Source organism: Leuciscus leuciscus, assembly GCF_965113295.1.
Source record: "Leuciscus leuciscus genome assembly, chromosome: 3".
Taxonomy (NCBI): Eukaryota; Metazoa; Chordata; class Actinopteri; order Cypriniformes; family Leuciscidae; genus Leuciscus; species Leuciscus leuciscus.
Window position 1 is genome coordinate 2,394,659 of NC_138727.1, and position 21,257 is coordinate 2,415,915.

General features: G+C 37.9%; 1 protein-coding gene across 4 annotated transcripts; it reads left to right on the forward strand.

Annotated features, from left to right (window-relative positions):
- Positions 1 to 555: 555 nt before the first annotated feature.
- On the forward strand, positions 556 to 21,218 carry sonb (SON DNA and RNA binding protein b). Of its 4 annotated transcripts, XM_082163763.1 has the most exons (13): positions 556 to 689; positions 1,528 to 1,610; positions 1,690 to 1,861; positions 2,150 to 3,705; positions 6,897 to 7,285; positions 7,366 to 7,494; positions 9,913 to 10,161; positions 10,253 to 10,363; positions 12,084 to 12,200; positions 16,490 to 16,637; positions 16,732 to 16,797; positions 18,311 to 18,426; positions 20,622 to 21,218. In XM_082163763.1, the coding sequence occupies exons 1-13, from the start codon at positions 607 to 609 to the stop codon at positions 20,778 to 20,780; spliced, it is 3,378 nt and encodes a 1,125-aa protein (XP_082019889.1). In that variant the 5' UTR covers positions 556 to 606; the 3' UTR covers positions 20,781 to 21,218. The 4 variants fall into 4 exon arrangements, 2 of the variants coding, with proteins under 2 accessions (XP_082019889.1, XP_082019890.1); XR_014204319.1 differs by lacking the exons at positions 16,732 to 16,797; positions 18,311 to 18,426; positions 20,622 to 21,218 and adding an exon at positions 15,309 to 15,396 and having other exon boundaries at positions 16,490 to 16,628; XR_014204320.1 differs by lacking the exons at positions 16,732 to 16,797; positions 18,311 to 18,426; positions 20,622 to 21,218 and adding an exon at positions 13,326 to 13,414 and having other exon boundaries at positions 15,309 to 16,525.
- Positions 21,219 to 21,257: the final 39 nt, after the last annotated feature.

Genomic DNA, 21,257 nt, shown 5'->3' on the forward strand with positions numbered 1-21,257 from the left:
GTATATGTCCACCTTAAGCTTGTGGTTTTTATAAAAATCGTGTTAAAATGTGAATATCGATATCAAATATGATCCATCAGGCTTTTGAGGAAAGTTTTTTATTTATTTTTATCCCTCAATCATTGTTTTTTTCAACAAATTATTGCTCGGTTTAGTGTTTATGAGCTCTTTATAATTTTCACTGCATCATTCTATATGAGCCATATAAGCCTGATGTATCAAATATGATTCAAAACTTTTTAGATTTTGTCAAAACAACAAACCGTTACATTACAATATATATATACTATTTATTATTACAGGGTTAACTTAAGTTAATCAAATGGAATGGCGACTACATCAAAACTGGGGTAACTTGGTACTAACAGTTACTCACCATTTAAGTTACACAAAAATAATTTGGTTATTATGGTAACTTTCGATGATTACTGAAGCGATTATTATAAATTATGTTATTATATTATTAAATATTTTTGTTATTAGCCGTTTAACTAACGGTTTTGACATTTTGAATTTGCCGCTTTCGCGTCGCTGTGGTGACCGGAGGAAGAAGCATCTGATGCGGCATTCTGGGATACTGGCGGACTCAACAACGCTTCTACTGTGATGGCGACCAATATCGAGCAGATTTTCAGGGATTTTGTAATGAATAAGATTAAAGAAATCGAGGATGAAACTCAAGAAATCAGGTAAAATGTTCGATCTTTTACTCGTGACTTAAGGTATAGCGTGTTTCATTAAGAACGCGTTGATTTATTTTTTAGCCGACTAGCTCAACATTAGCTGTTATGATCACTGTACGCAAACTCCACTGAGGTAACGTTAGTGTTTAAACATTTAATGATGGTGTTGAAACTGAATTGTGTATTTTCGCGTCAACTCTCACTGTTTGTTGCCTTCTGTATTAACTAACGTTACATAGTGAGGATCATAGCGTTGAAATGACAAGTTATTCCAGTGAAACGTTACATGAGAGAATACATACGACGTTTCGTGTAACGTTATCTAATGTTGTAAATTGTTCACAGGTTCAGGCATCGTGAGGTAACGTTAAACCTTTACAATAAATGTTACCATGGTTAGCTTTCACCATAATTGTTTCATATAAATGTGACATTTTAAAATGCTAACACGTGTATCATAATTGTTGATTCAGTGGTAACCCAATTGTTAGGTAGTTGCCAATCACTGACACAATTGTTATGCAATACAATGTTTTTTTAAATCTGAAAAACACAAAAACTTCATTTTTGACAGTTATTTTCCTCTTTATCATGAAGCTGCTTTGAAACAATTTGTAAAGCACTATATAAATACTAATATATGGTCTGGACACAATCACTTTACTGGAGTTACAGCATTTCTTTGTATTCTTGAGAGTAAAAGATTGCTTCTATTATTAATAATTCTGTTTAATTGTACGTGATTGGAATTTCACTCAATAAAGCACCAAAGACAACGGACTTCATCTACATCTGCGTCGTGTTTTAAATGAGTAATAAAATGTTTTTTATTTTTTTCATTCAGTGTTACAGATGAGCCACAGTCTGAGCCTGTGACGGAGATGAGAGAAGATGGACTAAAGGAAGAACAAATGAACACACCAACAGGTTAGTTGTCAATACCGTCTATGTTTTTGTATTTTATGACGTATATTCTGTCACTAATCAGTCTTTGCTTTCACTGCAGATAAAGTCGCACATACTGACCTCCAAGATAACCATGCTAAAGAGGACACCAGCACTAAACACAGGAAAAGTAAAAAGCACAAAAAACACAAAAGCAAAAAGAAGAGAAAGAAACGCAAAGAAGGAAAAGACAGCAGCTCAGAGACAGAGTCCGACAAAGAGACACAAGAAAGGTGAGACACTTACAAAAGACAAATAATGTTAATTAGTCACCCTTGTGTTTTATAGTAGTTATATTTACAAAAAGTGACAAGATCTGTTTGTTTGCTTAATGTTTAGTGATTGACTTCAGAGTAGTATCTTTCTTCTTAACATTTGATCATTTATTCCGTTGAATCATGCACCACTCTAATGGTTTTATAAACTTTACGGCTGTTCAAATTAATCTCCATAGGTTCAATTATAACTTTGTTTCAACTTTGTGTTTTACATTTTTTCCTATGTTTGTTTGTTGTCCAAAGTGGAAAGAAAAAGAAGAGAAAGAAGAAGAAAAAAAGCAAAGATGCAGACAAAGTAAAGAGGTCTCGCTCAAAGTCTGAAAGCTCTTCGGCATCTGGTTCTGAATCTGAGTCTGAATCAAAACCTTCTAATGAAAATACGAAGTCCTCTTCCGCAGGTAAGATTTCAAAGTCTGAGCTCAAAGACACATCAGGTGTTTTGCCTGACATTATTCCCAAGATAGAGAACTCTGTCCACAAAAGCACTGAAAACGAAAGGCCCAAAGATAAGAAAAGAAGTTCCAGCAGAAGATCTAAAAGTAAGGAGACTTCTAGAGGATCAAGATCACCCAGATGGAAATCAGGACACAGATCAAGATCCCGGTCTTCGAAACGACAACGCCGATCAAAGTCAACCTCCCGCTCCAGAAATAGCTCCAAAAAGACTCATAAACAGAGAGAGAGAAGTAGATCAAGGTCAAAGAGACGCAACAATCGGTCCAGGTCTCATTCAGTCAGAAGAGGCAAACATTCAAGATCCAGGTCGCGATCCAGGTCTGTTGTGATCTCGAGGAAGAACAGAAAGTCTATGTCAAAATCTAGGTCACGAAGTAGATGCCGTTCCAAGAGTAAGTCTCAAAGTAGAACGAAACCTTCTAAATCAAGGTCCGTTTCTAGATCAAGGTCTGATCTGAAAGATGAACTGCAGAAAACTGAATCGATTAAGAGTGACGCAGATCCGGCAGTGGGCGGTAGTACGAGTTGTGCAATGGAAATGCAGAAAAATGTGTCTGAAAACACAACAGAGAATGGAAAAAGTCCAACAATGGCTGTGAACTCTGACACCAAGTCGTTTGACGTTGCGTCGATCAGCTCGAGTTCTGGTTTCAACACATTCGGCGTCACGGGATCTTGGCGACCAGTTCCCTTCATGGCAGAGACATCTGTGACCAAGTCTTCCCAAAAGTGCATTACACCTGAGGTGCCTTTGGAAGTGACCAATGTATCTGAAGAACCGTCAACCATTACGCCAAAAGATTCAGAGTTCGCTGCCGACCCTGAGAAAGAAACCAACGCAAATACAATAACCGCCGTAGAGACTTCGATCGAGAGGAACTCAACCTCGCCATCCAAGTCTCCCAGTCAAGAAACGTCCTCGAGATCCAAAGTAGCTGCGCGATCCAGATCAAAGTCGTCCTCGAGAAAGAGGAAATCAAAGTCTCGATCGCCCTCGGCAAAAAAATCGCACAAGTCCAGAACGAGGAGCAAACGTTCGAAGTCGAGGTCGCCCAAAAAGAGGAAGTCGAGATCTCGTTCACAAGGTCGTAGGAGGAAATCTCGAACTCCAGACAGAAGTAGGCGATCTAAATCAAGGAAGAGGTCTCGCTCGCATTCGAGGAGGAGATCCCGATCCGGCTCACGCTGGAGAAGAGGAGGCTTCGGGAGCCGATCGCTAAATCAGCGGGACAGATGGAAGCGAGAACCGAGTCGTTCCCCGGTCCTCATCCTCCGCAAGAAGAGCTCGACTTCCAGACCTCGACGGAGCACCAGCAAAACGCCTCCACGTCTTACAGAACTTGGTATGAGGAAACTTCTAAATTCGGTCAATTTTTGGGAATAATTAATATATTTTTTAATGTCTTTGAAAGAGGTATCTTACACCGTGTCCAAACTACACGTGATGACACGCGATAAAAGGTTTATTTTCCATGTTAATCAGAGTGTTTGTCCTAACCAGCCGCGACGGCGACACATGACGATTCTATTTTAGAAAAAATAATTCTGCGACGTCGCACTGGAACAACAAACACAAAGTGTGGCGATGATAATCTCAGGTGCTGTTTATGTGCTTTATTTAATGTTAAAAGCGTGTCATGTGACTTTGAATATCATTTAGTGCTCCAGCTTTGTAGCTGTAAAAGCAACAATGGATAATTCACCTCAGATCTTGAAATTAAACAAATGGAAACAAGAACGTTCAAACTGTGAACAAACAAGTGTATTATTTGACAAAGATAGTTTTAGTAACTCAGTAGCCTATGTATTTTAATAATGTTTAAATGGTGTAATATTTGTGAATTTGATTATGTAGCTGCTTATCCATTTTCTTGCGAGTGCCATCGAGATTACTCTCTGGTGGCGCGAGACTCCGCCCACACGCTGTTCTGATTGGCTGACTCCGCCCACACGTTGTTCTGATTGGCTGTGAATTTTGATAGATTTTTACGCATCTCGCAGTCGCGTTGCGTCTAGTGTGGACAGACACATTATTTGCCGCTGAAATCTTATCGCATCGCGTCTGGTTCGGACACGGTGTTATGCTCACCAATTCTGTACGTGTTTGATCAAATATATGATGAAAACTGTCAGTGAAGATGATGTTACAAAACATATCTATTTCAAATAGATGCTGTTCTTTTAAACATAAAAGAATCCTGAAAAAGATGTATCATGGTTTCCACAAAAATCTTAAAGCTGCCGTCGGCAAGTCTGGCAGATTGGGTCGATTAGCCAAAATTTTGAATGTTTACAACTCTCATGCCCCTCCCCACTACCAGCGAGCACCCTCCCATCGAGGTCGTGCTCGTCAGTGCGTCACTGTGCGTGTGTACCTGATTTTCTGTGAACGCGTCCGTCTCTTCAGCATCTATCAACACCATGGACTCGGAGGTAGGCTGCCCTGGCTAATCTATCCATAGATAGCAATAACCGAGGAATTGGAAGCTTGTTAGTAGATTTTCTCTCTGCCATCACGCTTCATGCAATCTCCAGGCGAACTTCAGGCGTGGCGTGTGCATGTGATATTAACGTGCGCGAGTGAGGGGGGATCTGTGGCGTGTGCACGACCTGTGATTGACAGTCAGATCTCACACCCCCCTGCGCTGATTGGACCTGATGAAGAGGGAGCGCTGGATTTTTGCAAAACAAATAACACGCTCCAGGTGGAGTTAGAAGCTCGGGTTTTTTTCTAAAACCACCTTATTTATGTTGTTCTGTCGGATTATAGTGTCGATTACACTGAATATGATCAAAAAAAATTTGCCGACGGCAGCTTTAAGCTGTTAAACTGTTTCCATTTATATTAATTGAACATTATTAATAATAACGGAGCGCACCAAATCAGCATATTGATGTCTAAAGCAGCCTTTCTCAAACTTTTTTCAGTCAGGGCACCTTTCAAAAGTGCATAAAATCTCAAAGCACCCCAGTGTAAAATATAATTTAAAAACACTGCATAACCCAAATGTAAATGCAAATTTTATATAAATATTTATCTAAAATGAATTTACAATTGTATTAATCCGATCATATGTTTAACCCTTTCACACGTAAATTTAAAATATTCTGGCTGACCCGCCAGCGTGAGTTTTTCAAGGCGACCGTTATTTAGAATGTGTCACTTTATGGTTTCCATGGTGACGTGTCATTGCTTGTCACGTGACACACTGCAGCAACAACAGAGCTGAATGAATGATGATCTGCTTTTATGTCATTTTTCCTTTTTTATTCAAAATATTCACAAATTTGTTAGATATGGCATGAAATATCTGATATTCCGATTGTCAAATATATGCAAGTGGAAGTGTTTTGTTTTTTGAACACAATTATAACGATCGCGTTAGTTGAGCTGTATGCGCGATGGGCGCCGCCATGTTAGTTTGTGCCGCAGACGCAGTTCAGAGAATCGGATCTGATGGATTTACAAGTGAATTCATCCACTTCTCCCGAAATACATAAAAGTAAGTGGCAGGTGAACTGGGAGAAGAATAGAGTAAACTTTAAAGTTAGGCTACTTACACAATGTGTATCTGATATGAATAAAACTAATTATAATGGAAAGGATTATTATTGCCTCTTCCTTTGACATCAGTGTGTATTTTACAAACTCTAAATGTATTGTTTTTTTTTAGTACTTATGTCTGAAACCTAAAACAAACATTATGTGGATGAAAACACTGAAAAGTTGTGATATATGGCTCAGCTCCAGCCAACGCGCGAAAGCACATTTGAATTTAGCAGTTGATCACGTCATGCACTGACCGTTCTAATCACACCGGTGCTCCAGGGACCAGCCTAGACTGATCACACCGGTGTGAGCGTACGTGCGAAAGGGTTAAAAAGAAGAAGAATTTATTTATGTAAATTCAAATATATTTATTATGAAATGTCAGATTTTTTTTTATTTAAAAAAAAAATTTTTTTTAGCCTATGTAATTTTTTGGCGGCACCCCTGACACAGTCAGGGGGCACCCCAGTGTGCCGCGGCACCCACTTTGAGAAAGGCTGGTCTAAAGAATCATGTAATGATGCTGAAAATTCAGCTTTGATCTCAGGAATAAATTACAGTATACTATATATTCACATTGAAAACGGTGATTCAAATTGTAATAATTTTTCACTGTATTTTGATCAAATAAATGCATCCTTCCTTGGTGAGCATAAGAGACCTCTTTCAATAACATTAAAATATTGTAATTATTCCAAACTCTTGACCAGTATTATAAATTGCATTTGTCGGTAACACTTTATTTTACAGTGTCATTGTTACATATGTTGCATGTTGTTACTATAGTAATAACTATAAATTATGCATAATTACATGCAACTAACCCTGAACCAAACCCTAATCCTAATACTAACCCTATAGTAAGTACATGTAGTTGCTTAATATTACTCGGTACTTAAATGTCTAATCACACTGTAACAACGACACCTTAAAATAAAGTGTAACCCATTTGTCTTCTCTTACTGTTGTTTTTCCTATTCCCAGATAAGGAGCAGTTGCTGGAAATAGCTAAGGCTAACGCTGCCGCTATGTGTGCCAAGGCAGGCGTGCCGATCCCGGACAGTCTCAGGCCCAGAGCTATTCTCCAGCTACCTATGTCATCCTCAAATTCCACATCCTTGTCCTTAACCATGCCAGTAATGTCAAACATGACTATGAACGCTGCTATGGCTAGCATGACTGCCGCCACCATGACCGCTGCTTTGTCTAGCATGGGTGCCTTGGCTTCATTCACACAAAATTCATTCGCCCCATTACCCACAATCGTCAACAAGCCACCGTCTTCAGCCACACCTAATCTTGCCAGTATTGAAGAAGCCAAAAAGAAAGTGACAAAGCAGGCGAACACCTTCAGCATTAAAGAGCTCACCGAGGTAAGGGTTGTTGTGCGTGTGCTTGCAGGTTTGGTGTTTCTTGGTCTCCGTTGAGTCCAACCGTTTATTTAATCCTTCAGAGATGCAAGAAGATCGCAGAGAGCAAGGAAGAGATGGCCATCGCAAAACCACACGTGTCAGACGATGAAGAGGATGAGAAGTTTGGAGCTTCGCTAAAGGAGAATAAGGGCATTGCGTTCAGTCTCGGTGTAAGTCTCTCACTTTTTTAATAAGTTTAGCTGGACAATAACTTTATTCTAGAGCTGCTTCAAAGCCAAAACAATCTCTGTTACTTTAATTTCCTATTATCACTGTAAAAGCTGCTTTGAAACAATCTATATTGTTAAAAGCGCTATATAAATGAACTGAAGGTGACTTGACTTTCGCATCACTGTTACTTTTGTTCATACTTGAGGTTAGCAGTTTGTTTAATTCATTAACTCATAGTATTACACTTCGAGCCATATTAAACCATATTGGCCCTATCTTACACCCGACGCAATGCAGCGTCAAGCACGGCGCAAGTGTTTTTTGCTAGTTTCAGCCCGACGCAGTTATCATTTTCACGTCCTGCGCCACGTTGTTTAAATAGCAAATGCATTTGCGCCTATATGTGCGCCCATGAGCTGCTGGTCTGAGAACGAGGTGTGTTCTGGCGCATTGTTGGCGTGTTGCTATTTTGAGGAACAGAAATAGACTGAGCCATTGACCAACTGAACCCTAGTCTAAAGTTAATGGCGCAATATATATATTTTTTGTTATTTAAAGAGCGCGTTAGTAATGTGCGCCTATAGGCGGGTCCACAACACGCGTACACTCTGCTTATTACACACACAGGGACGCACAGCAGCACACAAACATGCCAAATATTACAAATAAAAGGATTACAATGTAAAAGATTATTATTGTGTACATAAAGATATGGTGGAATCCGGCTTGTCCTGTAGATGTTCTGCTTGCGCACTTTAACCTCACGCACGAGCAGATCCGTGTGCGCGCTCTGGAGACGCTTCGGTCTTTCCACTATCAAATTCCGTCATGTAAATAGCGAATCCGCCATGGCACGAGCGCAACTGGCATTTAAAGGGAATGGGAGATGAGACTCTAATTGGTTTACATTTATGCATTTGGCAGGCGCTTTTACCCAAAGCGACTTACATTGCATTATCCTATACATTTATACATAGGTATGTGCAATCCCCTGGGATCGAACCCACAACCTTGCGTTGTTAACGCAATGCTCTTACCACTGAGCTACAGGAAAGGTTTAACACACATAAATCCCAAAACACACTCATTACTCATTAAGAGAATAGGGACAACCCTTTTAGACCATGCGCCGGGAGCACCGACCATTTTTCCCGTCGTTAAACTAGCAAAAGTGGATTCGGACACGCCCTAGGTGCACTTGCGCTTTAGACCATGAGCTTAGATCGTTAAAATAGGGCCCTATACCTATACCTTGAATTATGAGGCTTGTTGAGATGGGCTTTTATTTTTTCTTCTGTTTATTGGTATTGTTTGATATTGGATATTTAACATGCATGTTGTTTTACATGTATACCGTATTTTCCGGACTATAAGTCGCACTTTTTTTCATAGTTTGGCTGGTCCTGCGACTTATATTTAGGTGCGACTTATATATCAAAATTAATTCAGACTGAGATGAACCAAGAAAAAACATTACCGTCTACAGCCGCGAGAGGGCGCTCTAGTTGGCGGAGTTGTTCAAAAGCGACACCAAGGATGAAGAAAATGATGTGGAATGAGATCGCGGGAGCTTGGTGAACTTGTTTACTGGTAACTTGCTTGTTGGACTCGCTGGCTTATGTTCATTTAGCCTATCCAGCCTCCTAGGTATATGTTCTTTATGCTATTGTGTAGCTGAATAACTGTTAATGTGTTGCGTTAACATACCGGACACCTATTCAGCATGTTGTTCTGTGTAGTTGAATAACTTGCCTTTCCAGATTAAATGTCTGTTCTTGGTCTTGGATTTTGTGAAATAAATTTCTAAATAAATGCGACTTATAGTCCAGTGCGACTTATATATGTTTTTTTCCTCTTCATGATGCATTTTTTGACTGATGCGACTTATACTCCGGAGCGACTTATAGTCCGGAAAATACGGTATTATCTTTGCAGTCACCTAACACTCACCTTAATTAACTTAACACTAAATGCAATCGATTAAAAAAATGCATTTAGTCCAAATTGTATAAAATTTTTATATTAGCCATTAAACATGATTTTTTTTTTTTACGATTGTTTTAAAATTTATAAGTATAGTTTGATAATGTATATTTAATTGAGCATTTTTTACATTTAAATTACTTCCATCTAACCTCCATAAAAACACAAATAATTTGATAACACTGTTAAATATAATCTTTAGCGATTCCCAAAACATCATGCATGTTATAACGCTTTACATTATAATAAACATTGCTTTTTTTTGTTAGATTTTGTTTTTTTTTGTTTATCAAGACCAGAAATTTTATATCAGCCATTTATCAGTTTTTTTTCTTCCCATACCATGAAATTAATGTCTTGTAGTTTTATGCAGGATTTGAATATCACCGTCTTCATCTCTACTTCACAGTAACGGTGTTCTCTTTCTCTTTCAGATCACCTCAGTAAAGCCAGGCGTCCGAACCGAAGCGGCCTTTGCTAAGGAGTTCCCGGTGTCTTCCGGCTCCCAGCATAGGAAGAAAGAGGCTGATGGAGCTTATGGGGAATGGGTGCCAGTCGAAAAGAAAACAGAAAAGCCTCCTGCGTCTGTTCCTGCGTCTGTTCCTGCTTCTGTATCTGCTTCTTCTGAGACTAAGGAAGCCAGCAAGGAAAGTGATAGTGTCTTTCCTGAAGCACCTTCTCAAGTCAGTGTTCAACTTCTGAAATGCATCAAATTGATCTCATATAAGCCTCATCCTCAGCTAGTCTCTATAAGCTCTTGTCTTTCGTTTCTAGCCCGTGGACATCACGCTAGCCGTCAGTGAGAGAGCGGTCGCGCAGAAGAGGCTGGCGGAAAACCCTTTCGACATCAATGCCATGTGTATGCTCAACCGGGCTCAGGAGCAAGTACGTTTTGAGTTTGAGAGCCTACATGGTCCATAAATCACAGAACGTGGCTAATTCGATCTTACTTTCAGCTACTAGTATAAGTGTAGCAGTGTTGTTACTGTTAACTAAAACTAATAAAATCCATTTTAAATGTGCCTTTGCAACTAAACAAGTTCAAGTACTAAAATTACTGAAACTAAAATAATAGATAAAAGCAAGAAATGCAAAAAGTGCAAAAGTAAACTCAGTATCCCGGAGCTCTTTGGGTGTTGGGATTCTGATTTGTATACTTTATTGGGTTTGTGATATTTTGGACTTGTGGATTTTGATACATATATTCCAATTTATTTATTTATGAAAATGTATTTGTATTTGTAATGTATTTTGTATTTTTTTTTTTTTTTTTAATATATTTTGTCATGTTTTTGGTGAGATATATTTTCTTTATATTATTTGAACTTTCTCTCTTCTGTTTGTCCAGGTGATTGTCGTGTGATTAATTGATTTCTGTTTAAAAGATGTGTGTGATTGTGTGTGTCACTCACACCCTGATGAAAACAACTCATTAAGCCGCAACGTGTTGGTGTGCCGTTGCTCGTCACCTGTTTTTAAAATACCTAAGCCATGAATGAATAAAGGCTTTTTAGATTTTTCTAAAAACAATTTACTCGAGTGCCTTGGATTTTTTTATTTTTTTTTATGAACTAAAATAATAGAAAAAAAAACTAATTAAAAATGTCAAAAAAAATCTCAAATTAAAATGAAAACAGAAAATATAATATTACAGTAGTGGGCAAAAGTGATGTTCGGATGGAATGTTAATTTTTAAAGACCCTACAAGTTTGATTAAACAATAATTAATTTTTTTAATATTTGAAATATAATCTTGGTTATGGTATTTATCTGATAAAATTATTTGGCAAAAGAGGCAAGCTACAGGTTTTATTTTACTGTGCTAACAGGAAAAAGCAAACACTGACTACAGCATAAGTTAGTCATTAATTCTTTTTTTTATTTGGTTGGTTCTCTCTTGTTTTTGCATGTGTTCATAATTTCTTTGTATGACAGTCTGGACAAAAATGATGTTGCACACAATTTTGGATGTTTCATTATGTTATTATCACAAATAAAACAATCGACTCTAACCACAACTACGCAATATGCGTAATAAATCTTTCACACATTTGTGTAGATGTCAACTTAAAATCTGCTTAAAACACGTTTTCGGGTAAAAAAAAAAAAACTGAAATAAAATATAAATATTAGATGATAACCTTAAGTGAAAATTGGAAATGTGCCTTTGCAACTAAATAAGCTGAAGTTGAAGTACCAAATTTACTGAAACTAAATAAAAATAACTTGAAGCTACGTTTATATAAAAAAAACAAATGACAAAAGCACAACAAAATTACTAAAACTAAAATTAAAACAGAAATTATAAAAAATAAAATTCTAAATATTAATAAATACTATAATAGTATATAAATGATTCTAAAGTAACACTAGAGGGCGTTGTTAAACACTGCAGCAATTAACATTTTGTCTAGTAAATCACATGTTATTTTGTTTAGTTTAATGGTGTGAATATCGTGATCTCTGTTTGAAACAAAAAAATTGTGACTCTCAGTTCATCCGGAGTCGTGCAGCTCTAATACGTTCGCTATTAGCCTAGGTTTGAGACTTTATTTTCCATACATCATGATTTGTATTGTTGACGTCTGGTAATGACCTTTCACAGGTTGATGCATGGGCCCAGTCCAACACGATCCCCGGCCTCTTCACAGGTTCCACAGGCGCTCAAGTGCTCTCATCTGACGAGCTCTCGAACAGCGGCCCACAAGCCTGGATTAAGAAGGTAAAGCCCTGAGTCAACGCCACCACTCTTACAATGATTCTCTGGACATATATTGTGCTTGATGGTTTGTGTTTTGCAATCATATATGTGTGTTAAATTCCCAAGAATCATAAAGTTGACATCATGAAAGATGGTGTATTGCAGTCAGATGCTTAGTTTAGATTTCCACTGTTCTGACACACGCTCACATTGCACACGAAGGGTAAAATAGATCCTGAAATCCTCTCAAAACTCAAAATACCCATCATCCTCTTTTATAAAGCATATAAGAATTGTCATCTGTGATTACTTTGCCAATTGGTGTACCCAGCTGAGTTGTTAATCCGAGCGCAGTCCAGTCACTCGCACAATGATGGTTCACACCGGCCGCTTTTTAATTAATAAGTATTGATCTTTGAGCTTAGCATGACGTCAATGTATCCTGGGAAACGATCTTGCCAAAAGACAGCTCAGAGCTGTGTGTTTACTGACGTCAGCTGAATGAGAGACAAAGAGCGTCTTTTCTTTTCAAGGGGACCTATTATGCCCTTTTTCAATGTTTTTTCATGTTTTAATGTTCAAAAAAAATAAAATGTTCACACATTCTCCATTGTTGCGGCTCCTCTCTTCCCAGTCTGTCAGTAACGCTCTGTTTACTTCCTGTCTCTGTGAAGCCCCTCCTTCTGAAAAGCACACTGTGCTCTGATTGGTCGGCTGGAGCAGCGTGTCGTGATTGCTTCGAGTGTGTTTGGGAAATGTCCCGCCTCTTACCATAACCGCCAGTTTAACACACTACTAACTAACTCAACCAGGCCCCGCCCCTTTATTCTGCGCATAAATTATTTAAATGAGGAATATTGTGACGTGTTCGTCCCCGGAAGAAACTCAAGACTACAATGGAGGCGTTTCAGGAGTTCAGAAACACTGACACTCATATAGAGAATGATCAAACAGCAACATTACACACTAAACACAGATGATAAAAGCATAATAGGTCCTCTTTAAGTGCATATATTTGACTTGATCACGACCCTTTGAGGGAAACGAGGCTCCTCTTGATTAAACGACCCCAGCGCAGAAGCAGTCGGACGGGTACACCACTTGTGCAGGTCATGCAGATGTTTTATATGTGAAATTCTGTCGTAGCAGATGCATTGATGGATGGGCAGCACGCCTCACTTTACTCCTCTAAAAAGTGTCTTTTGAGAGAGGGGAGGAAAGGAAGATGATGTGAAGTAAGTCTCTCCGCCCCTCCTCTGAATGACCTGCAATCTTCCAATGAGTAGAGAAATATGCAGCAGGATCCGACTCTCAAATCTGATTGGATGAGCCACATGCAGAAAATGGCTAATTTATGCACACGATTCTGTATAATAACAACCTCCAGTTAGATTAATAAACTACAGTAGTCAACATTTAAAGTGGATCAAAACTTTTCATCAAAGTTATACTGGACAACTTGTTTTGATCCACTTCAAATGTTGACTAGTGTATATTAATTATCTACACTACTGTTCAGAAATGTGGGGTTGGTAAGATCTTTCTCATATTCACCAAGGCTGCATTTATTTGATCAAAAAATACAGTAAAATAGTGTAATATTCTTGCAGTTTCAAAATAGACGTTTTTATGTGATTATGTTGTAACGTGTAATTTATATCATGTGATCAAAGCTGAATTTTCAGCATCATTACTCCCAGTGTCACATGATCCTTCAGAAAGCATTCTGATATGCTAATTTGCTGTTCAAATAACATTTTTGATTATTATTATCAATGTATTATTATAGAATTTTTTTTTTTTTGTGAAAACCGTGACACATTTTATTTCAGGATCCTGATAGAAAGTCAAAAAGTACAGCATTAATTTGAAATGTAACATCATACATGTACTTCACTGTAACTTTTGCACAGTTTAATGCATCCTTGCTGAATAAAAGTATGAATTTCCTTTAAAAAAAAAATCTTACTGACATCAAATTTTGAACATTAGTGTAAATATTAATTGAACATTGGTGTCTTTTATCATATTGATGTTCCTGTCACTTTATTAAAGCAATAAATCTTTTCGAGTCGAATGTTACAGTTACTCTAAGAGGTTTTAGGCACTCCTAAAAACCCCTTGGTCTTATTATTATTATTATTATTAATATTAAATTTACACAACACAAGCCTTTCAACTAAAACTGTGTACATGTGTTTGTAATGAGTCTCGTTTTAGCTGAGAAGGCTTTGGATGCTGACTGATGAGTAATACAAACATTTACATTTAAGACATGATAATCCAAAGTTTTTATGTAGACTAAGCTAATCAAATGCTTTTATAACACCACAGTCTCTGCACAGAGAGATCATAGAACTCACACAACCAAAATACGCCTCATTTATTCAGGGCAGTGTTACCAAAATGGCCAACTTTGCCTAGATACGACAGTCTCGATGTACAGTCAAACCAAAAATTATTCAGATATCATTTTTGATATGTTTTTTACTGGTGTGTGCAGGACACTATAGTTCATTTATGTAAGACATGTGACATATTACACCCAGTAATTCTTCATACAGTGACTAACAGTAACATTTGTGACCAAAAATGCGGGTGACCTTTAATTGCTAATGCAACCTTTTTTTTTTTTACACACAGACTGAACAAAATGAAGCATTGCTTGGTGATTGGTTGAGCTAAACTGGTATTATCTAATTGTGTAGTTAAATTTAACAGCTGACAGATATTCAACATAATTCATGTGTGAGACAGTCTAATATCAACTTATTTGTTCTTGTCATATTTGATCTCCATTTTCGAAACTATCGCGAATAAACAGTGAGAAAATGTCTGAATAAATTTGGGTTTGACTGTGTAAACCCCGTGTGATATGTTTGGAGCTCACTCTTTACATAAGAGCGTGATTCAAATGATATCGAAGGTCGAAGAAACCTTATTTTTTTTAGTCTAAAATGCCAGAGAGGAAGCGTCACAAAGGGTCAATGTTTGGGATTTGGCATTGATTTGCCAGCGGGTACGAGGCTCTCAAGCTCATTGGTTGGGTTGGGACACGGATGGACGAGGGGTGGGGGCTCACAGTTTGACCTGTGAACTCTCACCCCTCTGTATGGACACTTGTTGCAGGGTCAGTCCTTGTAGCTGCCTCTTTGCCATGGTCAGAGTCAGGCCCGTTGTGTTCACGTCAGATGCTCGGCCGATGATGGGGGCCTAGGTACGTACGTCCTCCAGCACCCTTCCTTCTATTCATGTGGATTTGTGTGTGAACTGATGCTTTTCTGCCATGTGCTCCTGTTTGTTTCCACTGAACCGACTCAAAGCCTGAGTTCTGTTCAGGACAGGGATTGATGTGAAGGCTTGCACAGTAAATTAAGTTATGTGTTACTTAAGATATACTGGTCAAAAGGTTTGGATTTATTATGCGCACCATGGATGCATTTACTTGGTCAAACAAAACTCATATTGTAAAATTATTATGATGTAAAACAGCTGTTTTTTATGTGAATATATATAGTAGTATCATGTGATCAAAGCTGAATTTTCAGCATCATTACTCCAGTCTTCAGTGTCACATGATCCTTCAGAAATCATTCTAATATGATGATTTGCTGCTCAAGAAACATTTATGATTATGATGTTGAAAACGGTTTCATATTTTTGTGGAAACGGTGATATATATATATATATATATATATATATATATATATATTTTCAGGATTCTTTGATTTAAAGAAAGTTAAAAAAGAACAGAATTTATTTGAAATCGAATCTTTTGTAACATTTTGTTGCGCAAACTTTTGGACTTTATCACGTTTTCCGCAAAACTGTTTTCAACATTAATAATAATAATAATCATAAATGTTTCATCATATTACAATGATTTCTGAAGGATCATGTGACACTGAAGACTGGAGTAATGATGCTGAAAATTCAGCTTTGATCACAGGAATACATTAGTTTACTATATATATATATTCACATAGAAAACAGCAGTTTTAAGTAAAAATGATTTTTCACAATATTACAGTTTTTGATTAAATAAATGCAGCCCTGGTGATGTTTATATGTATATTTATACTTGTTTAGTCTGCTGCAGGTGAGAAATAAAGGACTTTACATTTAAACAATTGATCTATTCTATATTATAACGACTTGAAGTGTTAAAATAGAAATTGAGAAAGTGTTCACGGCTCCGGTTGAAGTCATGTGACGTGCCTCCTGAACGAGCGAATCTCTCACTGCTGGCCGTTTCTCTCCGTTTGCCTCTCTTTCTTTCTCTCTGTCTGAATCTGTCCCGTTGCATTCAGGACCAGTTCCTGCGGGCGGCGCCGGTCTCGGGCGGGATGGGCGAGTTATTGATGAGGAAGATGGGATGGCGTTCAGGGGAGGGTTTGGGGAAGCACAGGGAAGGCACAGTGGAGCCCATCATTATCGACTTCAAAACGGACCGCAAGGGTGAGAGAAACCGACCCGTGAGGAAACAGATCGGGTGATGATGTCATCACTGAGGTCATAGTCGTGACATCATGTGCTGCTTCTGTTCACTCAGGGCTTGTAGCAGAAGGAGAGAAAACACAGAAATCTGGCAACATTGTGGTGATGAAGGATCTTCTAGGTGAGTGACATGTGACATCATTTGCCCAACATGGTTTACGTTACTAGGTGATCGTTAAAGGGGAGGTATAATGCCCGTTTCACAAGATGTAAAATAAGTCTCTGATGTCCCCAGAGTGTGTGTGTGAAGTTTTAGCTCAAAATACCCCACAGATATTTTTATATCGCATGTTAAAATCGTCACTTTTTGAGGGTGAGCAAAAACACATAGTTTTTGTGTGTGTCCCTTTAAATGCAAATGAGCTGCTGCTCCCGGCACAGGGGGCGGAGCTTCAACAGCTTGTGTGAAATGACTCCGGTTTGAACATTAAAGGCTAAACGTTTTTGAAATTTTCTGTGTGTGTGTGAGGTAATCGGAGCTGCTAACACACACACTGAAAATTTAAAAAACCTTTAGCCTTTAAAGTTCAAACCGGAGTCAGACAATGATGGAGAGACTCAAGAAGAAGTGACAACATGTAGAAGCAACAGGACATTTCTGAATGGTTAGTTGATGAATTTATGAAGCTGATGTTTAGTTATCTTCAAGTCATTGATTAGCATATTCTGTCTTGATAATCTATAAATCGTGTTCAGGGGGCGGGGTTTATGCAAATTTTAGGGTTGGTGATGTCACTAACCCGGGAGGAATGTGGTGTAGTCTCTACCAGCCGTTTGTTGTAGTCCTTAAAAAGCCATTTCTTTAAAAGCAAATATCTCCCTTTACTCTGAACTTTGAGCGTCGTAACTTTGCAGATGTTGTTTATGATCAAACAGCAACATTACACACTAACTAAAGTTAGAAAAGTCAAATCATAATCAACCATTCCTTTAAATATACAATATACTCTATCATATTTGATAGGCTTCTGTCGTCTGATACTTGTTTATCAAGTAAAAGTCTTTTAGTGTAATTCTACAAGCGTCCTCATGTGTCTTTATGCTGTCTTTAAATCTGCACTGATTTATATCAAGTAAACACAAGCATAACTTTGATATTGATAGTAATGTTTCAAGATGAACACTTGCTGAACTGAAGCTACAAATCATGCGCATCAAATATGATCATAAGGCATGTGTTCATCTCTCAATCATCACTGCATTATATGTTTTAAAACTACAGAGCTTTGATCATTAAACTAAGCATTTAAATATCATCTTACTAAGACATAATATTGGCAGATACTGATATTTATATGCTTTTTATGTTAGTATCTGCTATACTGTTATTAAGATCTAATTGATTTACATTACAAGCATCAGAATTTCATCTCACTTTTTGTCCATATAAATATCAGAATCTGCACCAAATGCCATATTTTTCTTCTGAATAAAACTGAATGTTTTTTTTTTCCTTCATATTTTCACTGTATCATATGAGCCATGAAAGCCTGATGTATCAAAAATATGATGCTCAACATAAAACACGTACATTTTCTGACTAGTATTTAAAATGCCAGGCTTTTACAAGTCAGAGATTGGTTGATAAAATGTGCACCCCGACCACAAATGGTAAAATCTCTCTGGTTTATTAGGGAAGCATCCGGTGTCTGCTCTGATGGAGATGTGCAATAAGAAGAAGTGGCCACAGCCTGAGTTTGTGATGGTGCACCACAGCGGACCCGACCACCGCAAGAACTTTCTCTTCAAGGTCAGTGTGCTTCATTTAATCACGGAAACTCTATCAAATATGATGTTTAAAAAATATATGTAAAACCCACTAAAAATAAAACCAGTATTTTCCAGCGGATTGTGAATTTAGACATCACAATATTATAAATAAAATTAGAGTTGTGTCCCAAATGATGCACTTATGCACTATGTAGTGTATGAATGTTATTTTGTCGTCCAACGTCGGTCTGGAAGCCCCTCCCCCTCCGTTACGTAAGGACAGCAGTCGAGTGCATTTATTAAAGCTGCAGTCTGTAACTTTTTTGGGTTAAAAATTATCCAAAATAAATTTTTGAGCAATTACATAACCAGCCAGTGTTCAAAACTCTCTGCTTGCCGTAGCTCGATTCAAACCGGTAAGCTTGTAATAATGTTTTTAATTCCAGTGGTACTGGTGGATTTCCGCGGGAAATTCAAGCATTTCCTTGCGTCATTACGTCACATCTCTCCACATAAAGTCACATCTGGACACATAAAGTCACATCTGGACACATAAAGTCACATCTGTCCACATAAAGTCACATCTGTCCACATAAAGTCACATCTGGACACATAAAGTCACATCTGTCCACATAAAGTCACATCTGGACACATAAAGTCACATCTGGACACATAAAGTCACATCTGGACACATAAAGTCACATCTGGACACATAAAGTCACATCTGTCCACATAAAGTCACATCTGTCCACATAAAGTCACATCTGTCCACATAAAGTCACATCTGGACACATAAAGTCACATCTGGACACATAAAGTCACATCTGTCCACATAAAGTCACATCTGGACACATAAAGTCACATCTGGACACATAAAGTCACATCTGTCCACATAAAGTCACATCTGTCCACATAAAGTCACATCTGGACACATAAAGTCACATCTGTCCACATAAAGTCACATCTGTCCACATAAAGTCACATCTGTCCACAGTCACATCTGTCCACATAAAGTCACATCTGTCCACATAGTCACATCTGTCCACATAAAGTCACATCTGTCCACATAGTCACATCTGTCCACATAGTCACATCTGGACACATAAAGTCACATCTGGACACATAAAGTCACATCTGGACACATAAAGTCACATCTGTCCACATAAAGTCACATCTGTCCATATAAAGTCACATCTGGACACATAAAGTCACATCTGGACACATAAAGTCACATCTGTCCACACACTGAAGGTGTCTCCACTAGTCGGCTATGAGTGTGAGGATGTTGGAGGTGGAGAATTAGCCTAGAGCCTTTTCTCAAAGCACTTGATATAATTAAACTTATCAATTTGATGGCGGATCCAGAAAGGTTCAAACCATAATCACCAGTGACAACTGGAGATTCACCCGTTGTAAAATACAAAAGACTTCGGATCGGCTACAGAAATATAATATTTGATATAATACTTGACAGCCGCACATTCTCCTCAAAACACTGGATTCATCCGCGCTGTGCCATGCCGAGGCACAACACGCGTAAAGTTGATAATTCCGCGAATAATTGCAATTGCAGATTTTGAACAGAGATGGCGACAAAGAGGAAAAACTACAGACTGCAGCTTTAATGTTTAATAAGTGCATCATCCGGGTATTTAAAACATAAAAGATAAAGTACAAGCACACTCCTTGCACTGTTTACTACAGAGCAGAATAGAGTAGTGCACAAGTGTGTGAATCGGGATGCACGATATTGGAAACAAACTTGTATTTTGTTTATTTGTATATTTTGACTTTTTACTCTGAAGCCTTTTTTTTTTAGTGCCTTTTAGGGCTGAATGATTATGGAAAGACTGGTTGGGTGTTCACACTTTGGTTTACTCTATACAAGAACCAACTCAGACTTAATAATAAGTAATGAAAAGAATTTTATTAAAATCACTCCTATTGTTTTTGATCCGTTCAATATGTTTTAAATTAAGTTTTTAACAAAAAAAAAATTCAAATAGTAGTTATAAAAATAATAATCATTATAATTAAAAAATGATATTTAAAATAAATACAAAATATTTAATAAAAAAACGTCAACGAAATGAGAAATATTTTATTAATATATTACTACTGTATTTTAAGTATTGTACTGTATAATTAAAATCTGCCATCCCAGAAAAGTTAGTAAAGACATCGTTAAAATAGTCAAAATAGTTCATCGTTAAAATAGTGTTTCCGTGCCGTCAGGTGGTGGTGAACGGGAGTGATTATCAGCCTCAGACTGCCAGTCCCAACAAGAAACACGCCAAGGCGATGGCGGCCACAGTGGCTCTTCAGGCGATGGGAGAAGTGGCCGGAGACGGGGTTCACACCGGACCCGTGTTCACAGCCGCCACCAACATGTGACGCCACATCGCTTACATTTCATTTCACACGCTGTCCGTTAGAGCAACATCACCTCGGACGGCGTTATCTGTGTTATGCATATTTTGTAATTTTGTAAGTTTCTTCAGCCACATCCCCCTGTGACGGCCTTTGCACGCCAACGAAATGAGAAGCATGTTCACGGGTTATAATGAGTACATAGTTCACCAAGTTTGAGGTTTTGTAATAATGCGTTTGACCATTGTTTTAGACTGTTATTGTTTCCGTTAAGTCTGCTCTAATGCATGCTTAAAAACTATTTTATCTTCATAAACAAAGTTTTTTTTTTGTCTTTGCTTTAAATTTTTTACCAGTCCATCGCATCTTCTTCTTACGGAAGGCTTGTGTTCTGTTGCTGCCGTAGAACATGTTTTTTGTGATGCAACGGAATAAACGCAAAATCTTGTCACTGGAAAATAATGCTCTTTTATTGTGTCCGGACAGTTTCACATCATTTAC

Bases quoted from the DNA above. Each gene is read 5' to 3' on its own strand.
- sonb (XM_082163763.1), top strand. From the start codon at position 607: ATGGCGACCAATATCGAGCAGATTTTCAGGGATTTTGTAATGAATAAG. The intron at 1,611-1,689 runs GTTAGTTGTCAA...CTTTCACTGCAG, and splicing joins ACAAATGAACACACCAACAG to ATAAAGTCGCACATACTGAC. The intron at 12,201-16,489 runs GTAAAGCCCTGA...CGTTGCATTCAG, and splicing joins CACAAGCCTGGATTAAGAAG to GACCAGTTCCTGCGGGCGGC.